The sequence below is a fragment of the Silurus meridionalis genome, chromosome 22, assembly GCF_014805685.1.
Source record: "Silurus meridionalis isolate SWU-2019-XX chromosome 22, ASM1480568v1, whole genome shotgun sequence".
In the NCBI taxonomy this organism is placed as follows: domain Eukaryota; kingdom Metazoa; phylum Chordata; class Actinopteri; order Siluriformes; family Siluridae; genus Silurus; species Silurus meridionalis.
Window position 1 is genome coordinate 3686047 of NC_060905.1, and position 19986 is coordinate 3706032.

At 41.9% G+C, this 19986-nt stretch overlaps 2 protein-coding genes across 11 annotated transcripts; both read right to left on the reverse strand.

The window, feature by feature from the left end:
• Positions 1-50: 50 nt before the first annotated feature.
• Positions 51-12681, reverse strand: hgs (hepatocyte growth factor-regulated tyrosine kinase substrate). 10 transcript variants are annotated; one of them, XM_046835122.1, is made up of 21 exons: positions 12540-12681; positions 9260-9344; positions 9074-9149; positions 8904-8996; positions 6194-6317; positions 6062-6114; positions 5916-5984; positions 5666-5790; positions 5248-5359; positions 4824-4922; positions 4305-4400; positions 4167-4205; positions 3899-4060; positions 3590-3800; positions 3319-3491; positions 3049-3189; positions 2663-2846; positions 2436-2572; positions 2185-2280; positions 2007-2093; positions 51-1035 (listed from the first exon to the last, which is right to left on the reverse strand). In XM_046835122.1, the coding sequence occupies exons 1-21, from the start codon at positions 12574-12576 to the stop codon at positions 952-954; spliced, it is 2283 nt and encodes a 760-aa protein (XP_046691078.1). In that variant the 5' UTR covers positions 12577-12681; the 3' UTR covers positions 51-951. The 10 variants fall into 10 exon arrangements, with proteins under 10 accessions (XP_046691078.1, XP_046691077.1, XP_046691076.1 ...); XM_046835121.1 differs by having other exon boundaries at positions 3590-3803; XM_046835120.1 differs by having other exon boundaries at positions 3590-3803; positions 4824-4925.
• A 2842-nt stretch (positions 12682-15523) lies between these two features.
• On the reverse strand, positions 15524-18837 carry cldnk (claudin k). The gene is made up of 2 exons (XM_046835538.1): positions 18585-18837; positions 15524-17192 (listed from the first exon to the last, which is right to left on the reverse strand). Exon 2 carries the CDS (start codon positions 17045-17047, stop codon positions 16397-16399), a length of 651 nt encoding a protein of 216 aa, XP_046691494.1. The 5' UTR covers positions 17048-17192; positions 18585-18837; the 3' UTR covers positions 15524-16396.
• Between the last annotated feature and the right edge of the window lie 1149 nt (positions 18838-19986).

Consider the following 19986-nt stretch of genomic DNA (forward strand, 5'->3'; position numbering starts at 1 on the left):
TATTGCCATCTTATTTCCCTCCCCCACAATAAATCACACTTGGCAAAAAATTGCACAGTAAAAGAATGAGATATTTATTAAATATAATTTCAAAACTTTTTTCCGGAGTCATACGGATCAGTATGATGGAGCGAAGCTGTCCACAGATGGCATTAAAGGGTTACAGAACTGCTCGATTGACATTACAAACATGCGTTTATTTATTTATTTTAAAGCAGACTTCCTCTGAATCGCTATATAATCCTGTCTCATCGCTCTCTACAACAGCTTCCTTTTCATCTCAGCTGCATTCGTTTTTTTCTCTGTATTGTGAAATTGTCCTTTTTTTCCTCCCATTTTCTTACAAATCGACACTAAAAGCAGAAAAAAATAATAAACCAAAACACCATACAGCACCAGTCCCCTTAAATTGAACCGAATATACGAAAGAAGAACTAGGATTCCGTGATAATGATATTACGGACTCTGGATTCCCGGGATGATCGCTGCTCTGGAATGTTGGGATCAGTGGCCGTGAGAGACACGAGAAGCGATCGGGTTGGAGACTCCGTAAAGAAGAACTAAACGCATGCAGATCGACTTTAGAAAAATATGTAGATGGTCACGTCTTTTTTTCTTTTTCTTCATTTTTAATTTTTAATACATCCTGTTAATATTCAAGGATACGAATGACTAGCTAAGAGGTGTTTCATATGGAAACGTTATACATGTTTCGAGAGTTGGAGGATTTCACAACCAGTTGTAGACTTCTCGTTATGTAAAGCATTAAGAGAGAGAAAGATCATATCAGCTGTGATGAGTCATATTTATGATAACCAGGACTTTCTCCTTAACAGATGATCACAGAAATATTGTGAGTGGGTCTGTGTGTGCGTGTGTGTGTGTGTGTAGCGGTTGGAAATCAGAGGGCTTGAGAATGTAGTGTAGTGGAATAGACAAGAATGGGAAATTTTAGTCGAAGGAGATAAGTTGAGCCTCTGCGCTGCCTGCGGGGTGCTGCTGTGCCTGCTGCTGATGACCTCCAGGGGGCGCCATCTGCATACACGTAGCCAACAAAAGTAGGATAAAATATAATGTTAATTTAGTTGGCAAAAATAATCTACGCCATTAACTAAATTATATGCATTTCAGTCTGAACTGAACCAGTGTAAAAATTCTCACTTCCGATTGGTAGGAAGTTATTAAGGTTATATATATATATATATATATATATATATATATATATATATATATATATATATATATATATATATATATATATATATATACACACACACACACACACACACACACACACACACACACACACACACACACACACACACACACACACGGTGGCGAAGGGAAATGGGAAACTTTGGAACCAAGAGGTTGCGACCCTGGGGCATCGGCAATTGTTTGGAACCAGTGCGACCTCGTTTAGAACCCCTTGCCATTAGTTATACCAGTGGACCAGTCATCATGATTGTGTTCCTTCGGCTCACAGGGGCATCATTTAGAAGAAAAAGGTTCAGACTTAAAATAATAATAATAATAATAATAAAAGTCCCCAGGTGCTGTTGAATGGCCTGCACACCAGAAATATTGAGGCTGTTCCAGCTGCTGTCGTGAGGAGCCCTCGCCGCTCCTCAACACGCACCATCATAGTGTTGAGTCGTTTCATCGAACAGCGCACCCATGTTGTAATTGCATGAGCAGATGGGACACGATTGTGACGTCCGAACTGCTAATGAAATTCCCTTTATAACCAATTAAAACTAATTGCAATGAGTTTGAATATGATGAAATGGTAATATGATAAAATCTATATAGAGCTATAATAAGGGTTTTGGTGCATTGCTAGTTGTAATCGCTAGAACTTCTTTCTAAAGGCTGAACTCATAGGATTCTATCCACCATATCAATATCAAGTTTAATAGACCTTATTTCTCCCAAATTTATCAAAACAGATGTCTAGGTGATAATTGAGCCGACTGGACAGCTAGAACACTATATTAAGACCTCACCTGCTGGTACATGGGTTGTTGGCCAGGCATGTACTGCTGCTGCGGAGGCATGTTGGGGTCCTGTCCAGGAAGTGCTGATATCATGTTCTACGAGAATGAGAGAGCGATAATATTCATGTATAAATTCATCACTTGTTAGAGATAGCACTTTACATTCTCTCTGTGTGAGAATCCTGACCTGCATGCTGTAAGGCTGGTAACCCATGTAGGTCATGCCGTTGGTTGGGGCAGCCTGGGACATCGGGGGCAAACTCTGGGCTTGAGATGCCACATTCTACAGAGGAGAAAAAGATGTGATGGTTTAAACTGGTGCACTTAAAAACAGAGATGGAATGATAACGCAATGCACATTGGTTTCCTTGGCACGGTAGTGTGATTTAAGCCCGTGTCAAAATGTTGGTAGACTTTGGTGTTGCTTTCAGCTCTTACCTGGTAGCCCTGTGTCGGAGTGGGCTGATAGTTAGTGTACGGAGGGCTGGTGTTAGGAGGCGGAGCCTGACCAGGGGGGGCAGGTTGCCCACCCGTTCCCGCGGTTTGATACATGTAGGCGTTTACCATGTTGGGATCTATGAAATAAATTTGTTTGTGTGATGAATAGAACACAAGATCTAACATGATGCTTTCAATAAGCTCAGATTTAACCACATGGAGCTCACCTGTAGCTGATGCCGGCATGGCTTGGTATGGTCCTCCTCCTGCTTGCCCGGGTTGGTTCATGTAGACCCCGTGCATGGGAGAGCCTTCCACTGATCCAGCAGGGCTGAATGTGCCGGGGTAACTGGGGGGTCCGGTGGGTGGATACACCACCCCTCCTGCCACGTTAGGCGGCAGCGACTGCATCTAGAGCACATGCAAAAGATTGAAAATGCGTTACAGACTGCAACAATACACAGATTAAAATCAGAATGTGTAATTGATACTGAGAAGAATGAAGGTGTTGCAATACATCTCCCCTGCTGGGAGTGTTTTTTCTCTCTGGCACAGAGATGTCTCTCCACCAACCAAGCAAGTAGACTAGGTGAATTCAGAGGATGGAGCTCACCTGGGCATAAGGCAGGGAAAAGGCAGGCATTTGCGCACGCATCTGGATGGTGTGTTTCTGCTGTTCCAGGCGCAGCTGCCGCTCCTTCTCCTGCTCCTGCAGACGCTGAATGGCCAGCTGTCTCTGCATCTCCAGATACTCCTGCGACAACCAAGAAACGTCACCGATCAACAATCAGCTCTACCTCAACTTTTCTCCTCCTCAACTCTCATCATTGTATGTACCAAGCAATCATCTATTGATAATGAATCTCGATCATGTGGGTCTCACCTGTTTCTTCTGCCTCATTATCTCGAGTTTCTGAGCGAGCTGGATCTGCCTCTGCCTCTCTGCCTCCTCTGCGGCACGGCGCAGTTTCTCGCGGTGCTCGTCCCTCAGAGCGTTCAGAGCGGCCCGTGCATCCCGAACCTGCGCCAGCTTATCCTGCAGCCCTTCATAGTACACTACAGACGAAACAAACAAATATTAATGAGCGCTGCATTAATAACACGCGATCATTATAATCCTAAATTTTGTATGAGGTGCAACAGCGCTGCCTCACGTCTCTTCTCGTCGAGTTGGTTAAGGAGCTCCAGCAGCTGCGGGTGCATGTTGTTGATGGACTGGAAGAGCGAGAGCACGGCGCTGTCGTTTGTGATACTGCGCCCGCGCAAGTGGTTGCTCTTCATGCGGTTCAGGAAGGTGGTGACTGCATTCTGCAGCGCTTTGAGGAACTGCTCGTGGTTCTCCTCGGACTCTCCGTTCTGGTACTGCTGCTGAGGAGGTGCATCGCAAATCAGCTGCACTCGCGCAACCAAATCCGATTCGTTTATATTTTAAAAGCCGCACACACTTAATATTTAAAAAGTACCTCTACTATGTTGATGGGCTGAACAGGGGCATGGCTTTCTGCTGGCTGGCTGACTGGAATCGGTTCAGCCAATGGCACCGGTGCAGGAGCAGACGGGGTGGGACTCTTGCGCACTTCCTCCTGCTTTTTCTCCCAGTAAGTCCTGTTCAGATAGCGGGCCAGCTAAGAGAGATAGACGTCATTATTATTAGATTATTATAATTATTTATCATCAAATAATTAAGTGTAAACGCTGTCTAGTAAAGAACTTGGTTGAAGAGATACGTACCTCAGGATCAACATCTTCAGCTGAAGGAGCGGAGGAATTCTAAAGAGAGAGTCAATAATGTGACGCACTGCAACACACACCTGTCATTTATTGAAGTATCAAAATGATATAAAATAGCATAGAAAATCGTGACCTTACCACAGGAGAAGAGTAAAGAGTGCTGACGGGTGGAGCGGAGGAGGTCACTGGGGTTGGGTCGGCTTTGGGGTACACGGGGTACGAGCCCTTGTGCCTCTACATGAACATATTATAGAAAAAATGAAAGATTGAGATATATATATATATATATATATATATATATATATATATATATATATATATATATATATATATATATATATATAAAATTCAGAGGGGAGCATGAAATCTTTATTTATATATATATATATATATATATATATATATATATATATATAAATATATATATATATATATATATATATATATATATATATATATATATATATATATATATATATATAAATAAATATAAATATAAATATAATATATATATATATATATATATATATATATATATATATATATATATATATATATATATATATATATATATAAATAAATAAAGATTTCATGCTTCCCCCCCCCTCTGAATTTTTATAAACATATCACAGGAGAAATAGAGAGCGACCATCTCACCATTCTCTCCTTCTCCTCAGCTTCACTCTGAGACAGAGCAATGGCCAGCTGCAGCTCCTCTTCCTCTTGCAGTGCTGCTTCATCTCTCTTAGGGGGCATCTGCTAGGACAGAAGGGCGAAATAAATGCCACAATTAACAATAAATTAAACAGGGGCATTGCTTAGTAAAATACAGGAAGTAAATACAGGTATGTCGACCGCCATTCATCCTGGCAGCGTTCCAACGTTTACTCCCGCATATGCGCTGTTTGCCGGCCGTGCGGAACTTAAAATGCTTTACGTAAAAATCATACCATTGTAACCAGGGAACTACCTGCGATTCATTTTAAAAGTGTACAGAGACCAGGTTTCTAATGGTCATGCTCCAGGAAACGGTAGTGCAAGAACAATGCTAAACAGACACCATTAGGAGGCGCTCCACTACCTGAGACTGCTGGGCCAGAGGGCTGGTCAGGTACTCGGGAGGAAGCTCGGACTGGCCGCCGCCGCCGGTGCTGCTGCTGCTGCTACTGCTGCTGCTCTTCCCTTCTGCTTTCCTAGAAGGGGGAGACAGGGAGGGGTGGCTGGTGAGGAGAGGGGATCAGAAGACACACACAGAGTGAATCTCAGAAGACATGCAAAAAAAAAAAAAAAAAGACACCCACATCAGAACGCAAGACTTCTAAAGAGACAGATTGGAAGACGTGAAATGCGGCATGTAGGAATGCAGTTTTTTTTTTTTTTTTATAGGTAGTGTTTGGGGATTTTCCTTACAGCAGCATGAGGAAATCAGTACTGGGTAAAGAGTAGTAACAAGCTTCTGTTTTTGTGTGTGTGATGTCTCATTTTCGACTTGGACTTACTTGTTAAGGTGCTCAAAGCAGGGCTCACACACTCGAACCTCTTTCTCAATGCCAAACTTTGGGATCGTGGAGTATTTGGAGGAGCACTTGCCACAGAAGATCTGTCCACATGCTCGGCAGTGGTGCTGAGGGAGAGAATAAAAAACACCAATGGTGCTCTGATATCACCCTCACTACATAATCAAAAGTATTGGGACACCCGGCTCGCTAAATCGCGGCAGGTAAAGAGGAACAGGCTATCACGGTTTACCTTGCGGGTCATCACTCCGAACTGAACTCTGCACCTGTGGCACTCCTCGGCATCCACCCAATCGGGGGCCTGTAAAAACACCTTTATCATTGTCTACGTAATACACGATTCAAAACCCTGACAGTCTCTCTAGCAGGACTGCTCACCCTTTCAGCAGCAAACATGGCGTCGCTCTCTTTAAACTCCGGGAACACGTGACCTGGTGAACAAAATAATTCATTTAGATGTACTGCCTTTGTTTCTCATTTTTCTTTTTATGACTAAACTGTGCTCTGTACCTTCAACCTTCATGATCTGGTAGGTGTCTTGGACCACTTTGTACTTGGGTTCGTTGCGGAAGGCGTGAGCCCAGGCCTGGATAAGGTACAGGATCTTGTTCCTGACGTTTGGCTCGGTTTGTTTCTGAGGGAGAACCAGAAACATCAGCATGAAAATAATGAGTGCATGTAAAAAACTGTCAGCACCTCAGTCAAAAACTTGTTTTTCCATGCAATTCAGCGCTTGAGGACATACAAAGAGGCGTATCTACATTCTAGTAGCAAAAATGCACTATATGAACAAACACCTGGACCCCTGAGCATACAATCAGAAGGTGGTTTTGAATATCCCATTTGAAGGTATAATAACCTCCACTCTTCTGAAAGAAATTCCAAAGAGATTATGGAGTGTGTTTGTGGAGATTTTTGCTCAGTCAGACAAAAGGGTGTAAAGTTTATGTTAGGTGAGGAGGCCTAGGGTGCAGTGATCATGAAAAATTCATCCCAAAAGTCTTCAAAGGGGGTTGAGTTCAAAACTTTATAGTAGACGTTGACTGATTTATCGTTTTGTTTTTTTTCTCTTCAATTAATGGGTTGCTGGAACGATCTTTAAATATCCGTGCGATAGTTTTTCTGGGTTGAGTCTTTACGAGAGCGGCCTCTAGAGGTGAATCGCTAACGCCACGCTGTTTGTTGAAGCGTCTTTTTTATATATTTCTTTTTGGATGTTTTTATTTATTTGTAAATGATTTAAATATTTTGTAATAAAGTTTAGTAATATTTTACATGGAGTGTTGTGTTTTTTTTTTTATCCAGTATCCATGACCTATACATTATTGCAGTCCACTTAAGATCTTCCACTCAAATCATTGTAATGCAGGTCTTCATGGAGCTTTGTGCACAGGTGCGTTGTCATGCTGGAACAGGTTCAGGTCTCCTAGTTTAAGTGAATTTCTTTCTACAGCATCCAAACACATCCTGTACAATCGGGTGCCTCCAAAGAATTATGGAAACAGTTTGAAGATGTGGGTGGAAAAATCAGGTGTTTTGTTTATATTGTGTATTTAAAGTTACTAACCACAACATTTCAATCTCTGACTTAATATGCAATCCCACATGTCGAGAACGATACAGCGAACCACAACACGGTGTTTACCTTCTGTACACACACTCTCACACACTTCCATTGAATTCAAACAGCACTAGGATCTGTTCAGAGGCAGAACACAGCTTAGAACAAGGACCGCAACACACTGGGGTTTGATTGAAATGGACTAAACAGTCCCTGTGTTAAAAAGCACAATGCGAGTAGTATGTCGAGACAACTGGACTTGTCATACGAGCTTGAAAATACTTCACTGATCCACAACCTTTAGCTAAACCTGAATACAATGTCACTATAAACAAGTCCACCCTTATTTCTTACTATTAGCAAAACAAAAAAAAACATTTTCAGAGCTCTGTGATCGTTGTGAACAACAACAGCTAAAGAAGAAGAACATCACTCAACTCTCACATCATGTAAAATCCATCCACTCTGATCAACAAGCCGTTTTAGATATTACCTTTTACACAATGTTTCATCGGCACATTGATTTTTTAGACAATCCACAAAAGCGTTTCTCGTTCTGGCACTTGCTGGAACTCCCTAGAGTTTAAAAAAAAAAAAAAAAAACCCGAGAGGACACGTGACACGATGACGTAAGCAGGAAGTTAAAAGTGCAGCATGACTCATCAGGAAGGCAGGATTCACAACACTGAAGAAGTGACAGCCTCCATGATCACAGGGCGGAACAACACTATTGTGTAAACCATATCATTTCAATATGGATTCATAGATCATAGTTTTCTTCCAGACTTCACACCAGCACTCAGAGACCTCAGGACACATTTTTACTCAAGTTACAAAAACAGAAAATATTGTATTTACTCAAAAACACACAAAAAATCTGTCTTTTTCATTTATATGTGGTTCTTCTTTAAACTGTATCCCTCAAAGTTGAAGGCACACAACTGTATATGATGTTTTTGGATGTGTTAGCATTTAATGTTTCATTCACTTGAATTAGGAGACCAAAACCTTTTCCAGCATGACAATGGTCCTGTGCACAAATACCAGCACCATGAAGATAAGATTTACATGGGATGGAGTGGAAGATCTTGCGTGGCCTGCTTTTGAGCTCTGACTTCAACCTTACTGAACACTTTTGCGATGAATTGGAACATTGACTCCTGAGCTCTAAAGCAGGAGATCTTTCATTCAAAAGCATTGTAAAGCAGATCTTCATGGAGCTGGAGCTTTGTGCACAGGGGCATGGTCATGGTCATGCTGGAACAGACTCCTAGTTCAAGTGAAGGAAAGATTTTGTGCTACCACAATGGTTTGGACCGTTTGATTCTACATGAACCAAAATACAGCAAGTGCAATCACGTGAACGTAGACTAGCTCATGTCTCAAGATCCTGGATATATCTAGAAAGTGTATTTAGGAACTGATCATTCTTTTAGAGAACACATAAAGAGAACACAGAGAAAGCGTAGTGTCTTTAAACACTGAGACGATTTCAGCAGCTCTTTTATCGTCGCTAGTGAATAGAGTGCTGTTGCCAGGTCATTTCTTGGAGGGTTCATCAGCATAAAGACAATTGTAGTTGGCTACAGACCGGACGCAAATAAATATTTCAGAACTTTAAGCATCATCTAGCTCAGATGAAGTGGAATGAAACTCTACCTTGAACAGGTCCTTGAGCTCCTCCATGGTTTGCTTGCTCGCCACTTCATCATGAATCGTCTGGCCACAGTTCTTCACCACCGACTCCAAAACCTGGTTGGAAGACACCCATGTCAGAACCAAAAAAAGCATTTCCTCATCGAGATGTGAGATTCTGAGCCGGGTCTTACCTCGAGGCCGTAGAGAGCTACGTGTGGATTTTTGTCATTCAGCTTCTTCTTAACGGCGGCAATTGCATATTTGGCCCTGAGAGTGATGAAATAAATAAATAAATAAATAAATAAATAAATAAAGTGTTCTTATAGGAATATTAACTACAGCTGGGTCACAGGGATGCCGGCGCAAAGAGGACTTACTGTGTGTCTCCTTGCCGAATAAGGTCACAGATCTGCAGGATGGACTCCCAGTCTGTCTCCAGAAGCAGCTGACTGGTGGCCTTGTCTGTAAAACAGGATGGATAATATTCTTTCATCTTCAGCTCTCTACCTCCAGTCTTTTAGTCAATGCCACGATCTCTAAACCATACAACATCTCAGGTCTCACCACAGTCCTATAAACTGTTACAGATACTCTTCTATCACAATTCACTCCTGCTATCACTCTTCTCCACCCACTCCACCCTGCCTGCACTCGTTTCTTCACTTCTCTAACACACTCTCCATCACTTTGCACTGTTGACCCCAGGTACCTGAACTCCTCCACCTTCTCCACCTCTCCCTGCAACCACACCCCTCCACTGCCCTCCTTCTCATTCACACACATGTACTCTGTTTTACTCCTACTGACTTTCATTCTCCTTCTCTCCAGCGCATATCTCCACCTCTCCAGGCTCTTCTTAACCTGCTCCCTACTTTCACCACAAAGAGGAGTAAAATAAACAATTCCAAATTAAATCCACTTGTCATGACTTTATAACTGAGGGATAAACCAAATTAGTTTATTACAAAATACAACTACAGGAAATAAAAGGAGGCGAGATGAAGTTCCAAGGTGAGAATTAAAAACCCACACTATTTGGATAAAAGTATTGGAACACCTGTGTTTTCCAGCTATATGCGGTTCTTCTTCAGTTCCCCAAACTGTTCCCATAAAGCTGAGACACACAATTATATAAGATGCCTCTGGACATGTTGGCATGAAGTTTTCCTTTCACTTGAACAAGAAGACCCAAACCTGTTCCTGCATGACAATGCCCCTGTGCACAAAGCTCCTGCTTCTTAAAGATCTGCTTTACTTGGGTTGGAGTGGAAGATCTCCTGCTATAGAGCTCTGACTTCAACCCTACACAACACTTTTTGGATGAATTGGAACGCTGCACGCCAGACCTCCTCACCTCACCTACATCAGTACCTGACAATCTAGTGGAACATCTTCCCAAAAGAGTGGAGCTTATTCTAACAGGAAATGGGTACTTAATGTGGAATAGGACGATCAAATAGCTCATACCAATCTTATCTTGTTGTCAGGTGGACAAAGAGGCAAAAAGATAGAACCAAACAAAACCAGGTAATAGGTAACCACCAGCATCTAAATCTGATTGTTGGACGTGTGTGTTCTACTTATAGAAACTGGGTCCCTCATTTAACCTTAAGGCGCAATAACGAGCAAATCATCAGATTAAAATAATGCACGGCATCTATTAAAAAAAACTGATGCGATACAGAAAGAACAGAACACTGTGTGGTTGGTACCGCTCTCTCTTTTTCAGGTACCAACCTCTCTCACTTTCTCTCTCTCTCTCTCTCTCTCTCTCTCTCCCTCCCTCCCAGGTACCTACCAACCTCTACCCCCCAGGTACCAACCTCTCTCACTTTCTCTCCCTCCCTCCCTCCCTCCCTCCCAGGTACCTACCAACCTCTACCCCCAGGTACCAACCTCTCTCACTTTCTCTCCTCCTCCCTCCCTCGTGCCTACCAACCTCTACCCCCAGGTACCAACCTCTCTCACTTTCTCCTCCCTCCTCCCAGGTACCTACCAACCTCTACCCCCAGGTACCAACCTCTCTCACTTTCTCTCCTCCCTCCCTCCCTCCCTCCCTCCCTCGCACCTACCAACCTCTACCCCCAGGTACCAACCTCTCTCACTTTTTCTCTCTCTCTCTCCCTCCTCCCAGGTACCTACCAACCCCCTCTTTATTTCTCTCTCCTCCCAGGTACCTACCTACCAACCTCTCTCGCTTTCACTCTCCCCAGGTACCTACCTACCTACCAACCTCTCTATTTTTTTCTCTCTCTCTCTCTCTCTCTCCCTCCCTCCCCAGTACCAACCTCTCTCACTTTCTCTCTCTCTTCCTCCCAGGTACCTACCTACCAACCTCTCTCGCTTCCCCGCCCAGTACCAATCTCTCTCACTTTCTCTCTTTCTTCTTTCCAGGTACCTACCAATTTCTCTCTCCCCTCACTATTTCTCTCTCCCTCCCCAGTACCAACCTCTCTCACTTTCTCTCTCTCTTCCTCCCAGGTACCTACCAATTTCCCCCCCTCTCTATTTCTCTCTCTCCCCCTCCCAGGTACCTACCTACCAACCTCTCTCAGTTTATCCAGAGGCTCTGTAGTGTCTTGGGAGGAATCCTGTTAATCCTATACCAAAAATCTGTACTGTTTGATCAGTAGGTTTATACACACTAACACTTTCCACATCAGGCTGGATCTCTCCATGTCCTCCAAAACCTCATTGTTCTTTCCTTTTTTGGATGAATCATTAGAATTTAATGTTTATGTCTTTAAAATAATGGCAGAAATCACAACTATTATCTGTTTCTATAAGATGAATCATCATGTGACAGGCCTCCTGACAGCTGGTCATCATTCAGGGGAGGAAAAAAAAAAAAAAACTATTCTAATCATCTCTCCGTTTTTCCTGAGAAAATTCCTGGATGCTGGTTAGATGGATTTCATTTCTTCTTGATTTAATTCCGGTTTCACGGCACAGAATGAGAAAAGAGACACAAACAAGGCCACACATCGTCGCCTGGGTTCTGATTAGCAATGAAATGTTTACTAATGATGCAACTTTTTCATCGGAAAAGCGACATGAAAGTAGAAAAGTGTATATACACACATAATAAATATATATTTTTTTCCTTTTTCACCAAACCAACATTTAAACACTGCTAGACCTTTTCATATATTATAAAAAAAAAAAAAAACAATCAGGCAAGGCTAGTTACCCTAACTAGCATGCTAACACGGCTAACTCAGCTTTCTTTAGCTCCGAACAAACACGTTTGGCGGGGATTAACTGCACGTAAGTGGCGTTTATAACATTAAATCGAGAATTTCATCGCGAATATTTGCGCTCACGTTTATATACAGGGAGAAAAATGGGTTACAAATATACACATTTAATTTCGTTTCCCACCCGTTTTCATTTCTGCGTTCTAATTGGCTAGGGAACATTGACTTCGCACACCAAGATTGGCTGCATGCTCCAAAACTACACGTCAGTCTATAACAATGACCAATCGGAAACGAGAAGGTGGGACTTGTTGAAAACAAAACGGGTGACGAAGCAAGCGGTAGCCACAACCCCGGTATAGCTAGCTAATAGATCAAGACGTTTAATACAATTGATCGGGTTGATGAAAGAAAGAAAGAAATTAATAGCCAAATAAAGAAACATTTCAAGAAAACCCACCCAACAGCCTTTCGAAAGTTCCTCCACCTTTGCCCATGTTTTTGGCGTTGAACTGGACACTTGATGACGAGACGCTTCGCTATTTATTATGCTCAACCAAACCAGCTGTGAGGGGGGGAGGGGGGGGGGGTGAATCACGTGACGTACATTTCCGCTGTGACGCCTCAATGTTCAATCCCCAATACTCTAATGAAAAGGTGCCCTAATGAGGCTGTGAGATAGTGAACAGTGCGGGTTATGAATGAACATAAAGCTAAATCAAAGTGTTGCTGATCATATAGACTTCATAAAGACTTAATGCAGGCTCAATACACACTTAATAAAGACACTATACAGGCATAATAAAGATTTTATACAGGTTTCATACAAAATAAAAAAAACTTCACACAGGTTTCATACAGACTTCATAAAGATATTACACAGGCTTAATACAGATTTCACACAGACTTCATACACGTCATTCTGGCTTCGTACAGGCTTCATGCAGACTTCATACAGGCATCATATAGAATTCATACAGGCTTCATACAGGCTTCAAACACACATCATTCTGCCTTCATACAGGCTTCATACATGGATTTATGAGATGTTCAAAAGTCTTATTTATATTGTTATTATTGTTATTAATATTTTGTAATTGTTATTATTAGTAGTAGTCATAGTAGCAGTATAATTTTCTTTTTAGTTATTATTTAAATAAATTAGTTATAATTAGTTTTTAAAAAAACCCTGATTTATTCTTAATGGCAGTTCCAATACCATTTCAGACATTAAGGATGATTAAGTAAGAGTAAATGGGTTAATACCAATGAAAAACGTGGAGACAGTATAGCGCCAGGACATTCTGTGCCCTGTACCCAGCTCCATAAACAAACATTTGTCTCAAAACATACCTAAACTCTATTGGACCATCTAACTTTTCTTTTTTTTTTTTAAGTTGGAGGCGTATTGGACGTCTTTGGATGCGCTTGCATTACATTTTTCCTTCACTTGAACTGCTATACCCAAACCTGTTCCAGCATGTAAATGCCTCTGTGCACAATGCCATCTCCATGCGCATATGTTTGGAGTGGAAGATATTCTGCTATAGAGCTCTGAACCCAACCCTATTGAACACCTTTGGGATGAACATGAAAGCTGACTGCACCCCAGGCCTCCTCCTTAGCCCTTGTGGCTAAATGAATCTCACAAAATTTTCCAAAAAATCTAGTGGAACATCTTCCCAGAAGTGTAGAGGGTATTATAACAGCAAATTGGGTCTAAGAGTGAAATGTGGGATGTTCAAAAAGCACATAGCAATCTTTTGGTTAGGTGTCCTTATAGTGTACGCACCTCTCTAGATTATTACTAAGTCCACTCTTTTTTTCTGTCCTCTGTTTACATTTTTTGCATTTTATGGTTTTCTTTCCTGTCCAGCTGGTCTTACTAGTTCACCCTTATAAAGTTTTCCGAACAGTTCATTTCTTCTCAAACATCCTCTTGTAAAAAAGGTGTTCTTTACTGGTTGGATATTTTTTCCGATCTTGTGATCCAGTTCATCCCAGAGCAGTAAGTGCGGTGACTGGGCAGGCCATTCCATGATAGATAACCTCCCAGTTGAATGTTTGCTCTCTAAATAACACCTACAGAGCTCGGATGTATGTTTTCGGCTCATTGTCTTGTTTTATGGTGAAGTCGGTTCCAAGGAGCCACAGTCCAGACAGAATTGCATTGTGTTGAAGTTTGGACTGGTAGCTATGTTGATTCAGGATTCCTTTGACCTGGAACAAGTTTCCAACCTTCTCTGCTCCAAAACAACACCAAACCATTAAGTTTTCCTCCTCCATGTGTGACTATGAGGGTGAGGCAGTCTGCTAACATGTTCTCTACTGTTCTCCATCTTACACAAGTTATGCTATTAGAGACAAAAATGTCACATTTAAACTCATTTGTCCACAGAACTTTTTTTCCAATCATTTACTGTCCAATTCTTTTGTGTTTTTTCCTTCTAGCTAGTTTGTTGCATCGGAACAGGCATGTATCGCAAAAGACATGTCTGGCAGGCACAGTATATTTCTTTCTTTCATATATAATGTAAATTGTCTTTAGTATAGATTTTATCTATCTACAATGCAATACGGTGTCCCACAAGGGTCTGATTTAGGCCCAAGTATATATTTATTGTTATACTTTAAATAATTATAATACTGGGCCGTAAATGCCAAAATAGAGACATGTCTCAGTTCCACAGGAATGTGTTCTTGAACCTAAGCACCTTTTCTTGCCCGATTACAGCAAAAGCAGAGAGCACTACCAAGTCAAGTGTCCATTTTTTGACAATGAAATGTTTATTTCAGATAGTGAATATTCTCAACAAATTATGAAATGCCATTAGTGCCGATCATAGTCACTTCGGAAATATCTGAATTAATCAGAGACCAGATGTTTAAATTAGCTTAGAGTAAGAACTAAGGGTTAGGACAGGAGTGCTTGATCAGCTTACCATTCAAACCGTGGGCTTGCTAACGAAAAAATAAGCCCAATTTACTAAAACACGTTCAGAACAACCATGCATTTGTTATATTTACAATGTTTTTCTATATTTTTTGTTGTTTAAATCCTGCACCAGTAGCATTAGATCACATATGACTCACTAGCAGGCAGACAAAACACTATGGGCTATTGTTGCTCCTATGCCAGTCGTGCTCTATACAATGGCACTGTTTTTCTGGCGTACAGCAACAGCCCCCCCACACTACAGTTAGATACAGTCATTGAGGGAGACAGCACGGGCCGAGTGTGTCCTCATCGGCTACCGGTTCTACACAATGCAGAGTGTTTCTCAGCATGAAAGACACCTATATGGAGGAAAGGGATGCACACAGTGCCACAGTATTCGGTACACAATGCTGCCTCAATTGCTAGTAATGAAACAATTCAACAAAAATTGGACAATGCTATGCTAATGTGTCTAAATTGTGCCATTGTATCATTTCTAGCATTTGTTTCACACATTTCAATTGAATTGTATCTATAAAAGGAAAAGTTGAGCTAGACATGGCATATTTCTTATCTATTTAATCATACTTGATAAGCTCTTTGTGGTCTGCATATAACATTCCCCAGGTTCTCTGACAAAAATATATAAAAGATATGTACGTATGTTGTCAGGATTATGCATGGAGCCACAGGACCACGTCTCCCATAAGCCTCTGCACATCGCATGACATAATCACGTCACTGATCACCAATATCGTAATTAGCACATGCATTTGAATCTCTCCTAAGCCATGTTCATGCCTGAGGCTGATATGTTCTCAATAAAGGTGACAAGGAACAAAAGTAATCAGTGGCATGTGACTAGGTCATGTGACAAGCATAGGCTGATAGTAGATGCAGTCCACTCTGGATCAGAAGGTCACAGGTTCAAATCTCAGCACCATCAAGAATCACTGAACTGCCACTGCAACCCGTTAACTGCACAGTTGTAAGTCACTCTCAATAAGGGCGTCAGTGAAATGCAGTAAATGTATCCCCATAAAGATTGGTGTTTGAACATAGCTGATTCCAATCTTAATTGATCACCTTGCATTTTTCCACAGCTAACACGTTATATCAGGACAGGCTTTTGGAGGATGTCTTTATTTTTTTCCATACATGAATAAATACACAAAAAGATAGAGAGAGAAAGAGAGGGTTATACTACGACACAAGAGGATGATAAACTGAAATAAATGACATTTTTTTCCTTCACTCTTCATAGTCAGGCATTAACAGTGACAGTGAATAATAAAAAAATACATTAACATTAACTGGAGTGTATGACGATGGGGAAAACTAGCAGAGGAGATCGGTATGGGCTCAAGCGCGACCTCTTGTTAAACGTAACCTTTGACCTGTGTGCTACCCCCGGCTCGGCGCGGGCTGCTCTCTCCGCTGCTGAAGGTGGGCGACGAGGGAATGCCGGGAGGGCTGGAGCCAGCATAGAGCAGAGATCCGCCGATGAGCAGCAGGCCCGAGCCTCCCCATCCCAGGTAGAGCGCAGGGCCGAGTTCACGCTTGTGCGGCGCCGCAACGTACGGGTTGTAGAAATCCTTAATGATGGAGTGGGCCGTCCAGCAAATGGGCACTAGGTAGAGGAACCCCGCAACGGCGAAGAGTATGCCGGAGATGCGAGCCAGCCGTGCCTCCAAGCTTGGCTGACCCACACACTTGGTGCACTTGATTCCCAGGATGCCAAGAGCCAGAGCCAGGGTGCAGATCAAGATGGAGAACACGGTAAGGCCACGTGCCGCCTGCATATCACTGGGCAGCGCAAGCATACTGTCATACACCTTGCACTGGATCTCACCAGTACTCTGCACGATGCAGTTCATCCACAGGCCCTCCCACGTGATTTGCGCTGTCACAATGTTGTTGCCAATGAAGGCCGTGACGCGCCACATGGGCAACATGCACACCAGGAAGCCGCAAACCCAACCGACAATAGACATGATCAATCCAAGGAGCTGCATCCCTGTTGTCGCCATGGTGAGTGTGTGACTTTGGGTTTTATTTTTCCGTGTTACTGAGAAAAAAAAAAAAATCCTGCTCTCAGGGAAAGCTTTAAATCAGATTAAAGAAGCTTTTCAACATTAGTAAGAGTCCTCAGTCCAGAATGTGGGTCAAATAAACCTGCAAAGCAAAAAAAAAAAGAAGCTTCAGGGATGTGGGCTTTAGGGATGTGCATCTCCAAAACAGAGGCCAATGCGATTTGCATATTGATGCATAGTCAACAATACGATATATTAAACATTTACCCAAAGCAGCACCAATGCGATGCGATTCAATTCACCCCATTATGATGGAGTTCGATCCAATTTCGATTTGATTCAACACAATATGCGATTTGCGATTCAAAGCAATATGATGTAATGGAAAAATCTTTAGTTCAGACAGACAGCAAATCATCAATTTAATTAGGTTCCTTCTGCCTTCTAAAACATGGCCCTTTCACAAACACGGCTTTGTTGTGCAAAAGGAAAAGAATATTAAATAAATCCAGATGTTCCTTTCTGTTCTGACTCCAGGAAGATGCAGCTCTACCTCTGCTATGTTAATCTATTGGAATATTGGTCACTTTTCTAATGCAAGTGTAGTGCACCTACTAATATAAGTATATTTATTAACATATAAATGATTTTTTTTTCCCGATGCAAATATGTAAACAATTTTGCGGTGCAATACAAGTGCCATCATGTATCCAATACATTATTTAAAATCGATGCATCACATCGTTAACTAATGTGCCGATGCACAGATGCGAACCAATGAAACTTATCATCCCTGGTGGGTATCATTGTGAGACTCTTCACATTAGATTTATACTGAGATAGATTTGTATTCAGGAACAGTAGTGTTGAGAATGGAATTGAGCCCTAAATTTTTTTTTCTTTTTCCGTCAATTAATTTTCCTCAACATGATACAACGACGTTTCTTCTATATGATACAGCAACTTTTTTGATTCCCCTTGGTCATTTTGCACCACATGCAAAACATTCCAAAACCACGAAATAAAAAAAACTCAAAAGGTTTTGCACGACTCATCATCCGAATGGCCCATCATAAATATTTAGGGGTCTGGCATAAACAATGAGCCATAGCTGGATTCCATCAGGCAATTCAGAGAATGAACCCTTTTCACGCCAATGGTGGGTGTTGAGCTACGCCTGGTAGGGCGAGTGGATTATCTCAGACAAACATGAAGAGCCCGAGGAAACACAAGGAGCTTTCATGGTTTCCTTGAGAGTGGGATAAGGAGAGTAGCGTCTGTTTGTGCCTCAATGTTTCCTCAAAGTTCAAGATGCTTTTTTTGTACAAAAGCCACTCCTCAAGCCACTACTTTTTATCTTTTATGAGAGTAAAAATCATTTACAGAATGACAATTTCAGAGTCATTATTTCAGAACAGCACTTCTAACCTTCTCTTTAAGTTCGTTTTACGTGTCAATACATTTCATTTTATAATGAAAACAAAATTACTTTTTGCAGCTGGTATTTCGATCAGAGGAAAAGTGGGATGGTTACCTGAATCTGGCTACTCCTCTTGTCTGGTTGAGGTGCTTCTGGGTGAAGGTGATGGAGGTACGATGTGAATGCAGAGGTACTCTGTGATTCGAGCTGCACTGAAGACTGAACAGTATAGTGTGAAGAAAGAGAGAGAGATGTGAAGAGAGAGAGAGAGAGATAAGGGCTGCCCTCTGCGATGCCAGCGCGGGTCTGTGGGCCGGTGGGCAGAAGCATGCGACTTGTGTGTGTGCGTTCACTGCACCGTGTGTGTGTGTGTGTGTGTGTGTGTGTGTGTGTGTGTGTGTGTGTTCGTGTGTCCCAGTGTGTGTCCCTCAGTGCCTGGTGGACCAACACAATGAGTTGCTGTTCTGTCGCCCTCGCACTCCTGGACCCCCCTCAACCCCACCCCTCATTCTTCTCCATCCTCTTTTTCATCTCTGGCCTTCTCTGACTCCTTTTCTTACTTTTACTTTTACTTCTCAAACAGTTTTAAATCTGGTGATGTGAAGAAACCACCTTCAAGATTGTTACCAAAGAAACTATAATGTACATTTACATTAGCATTTAGTAGATGCCCTTATTCAGGGCAGCTTACAAAGTCTCCATCTATAAATACATCCAGATACTGGTTCATCAAACACAAACAAAACATACCATCAGTCTAAAACTCTGTTTATAGAGATTTCTTTTTGTTGAGAAGAAGTGCTAATTTAAGTACTGCTTTTTGAGGTACAATTTTAGACTGCTAGTTTGGACATCACATGGAAATTCATTCCACCATCTCAGTGAGAGAACCGAGAAGAGTGTGGAAGCATGTCTTCCCCTACCCTGAGAGATGATGGGAGAAGTGGAGTAGTGGTTGGGAATGAAGGTAGTGTGCTGCAGTGTGGTTGTGAGATAAGTGCTGTGAGGAAGACAGTGAAAGGAAAATTAGCAATGAGGTGGTGTGAGAGAACCTTGGAGAGTTGAACAAAAGTTGTGTGACTGAACAAGCACCTGAGTGCCCTGTGTGGACAGAAGCTCACACAGATTCTCTAGATGTTGTAAAGGAGAAATCAGCATGAGTGTGTCAGATTAGCAATGCGAGAAAAGGACAGTTGATTGTACATGGGTACACGAAGTTTGGGTGCGGTAAGTGAACGTGAGATCAGAGAGTTGTCCATTGAGATTACAAGATCTTGACATGGAGATAAATCACCTAGGATAAACATCAGTTCAGTTTTACTAGGATTATGCTTTAGATGATGAGTTGGCATCCACTATGAGATAATTGTAACGAGATTCGAGCAGAAATAAGAAATAATCTGTGTGTGTGTGTGTGTGTGTGTGTGTGTGTGTGTGTGTGTGTGTGTGTGTTTGGGAGGGGGGGGTTACATGCAGTTTGATCCTATTGATGATAGCTTGTACTAAAATCAAAGCT

What these genes read in the sequence shown, in the direction of transcription:
- hgs (XM_046835112.1), bottom strand. Translation starts at nt 12,576, where the DNA reads ATGGGCAAAGGTGGAGGAACTTTCGAAAGGCTGTTGG. An exon ending in CCAGATCATGAAGGTTGAAG is followed by an intron (nt 6,115 to 6,193) that starts GTACAGAGCACA and finishes TTTGTTCACCAG; the next exon opens with GTCACGTGTTCCCGGAGTTT. An exon ending in AACAACCCATGTACCAGCAG is followed by an intron (nt 1,036 to 2,006) that starts GTGAGGTCTTAA and finishes ACGTGTATGCAG; the next exon opens with ATGGCGCCCCCTGGAGGTCA.
- cldnk (XM_046835538.1), bottom strand. Translation starts at nt 17,047, where the DNA reads ATGGCGACAACAGGGATGCAGCTCCTTGGATTGATCATGTCTATTGTC.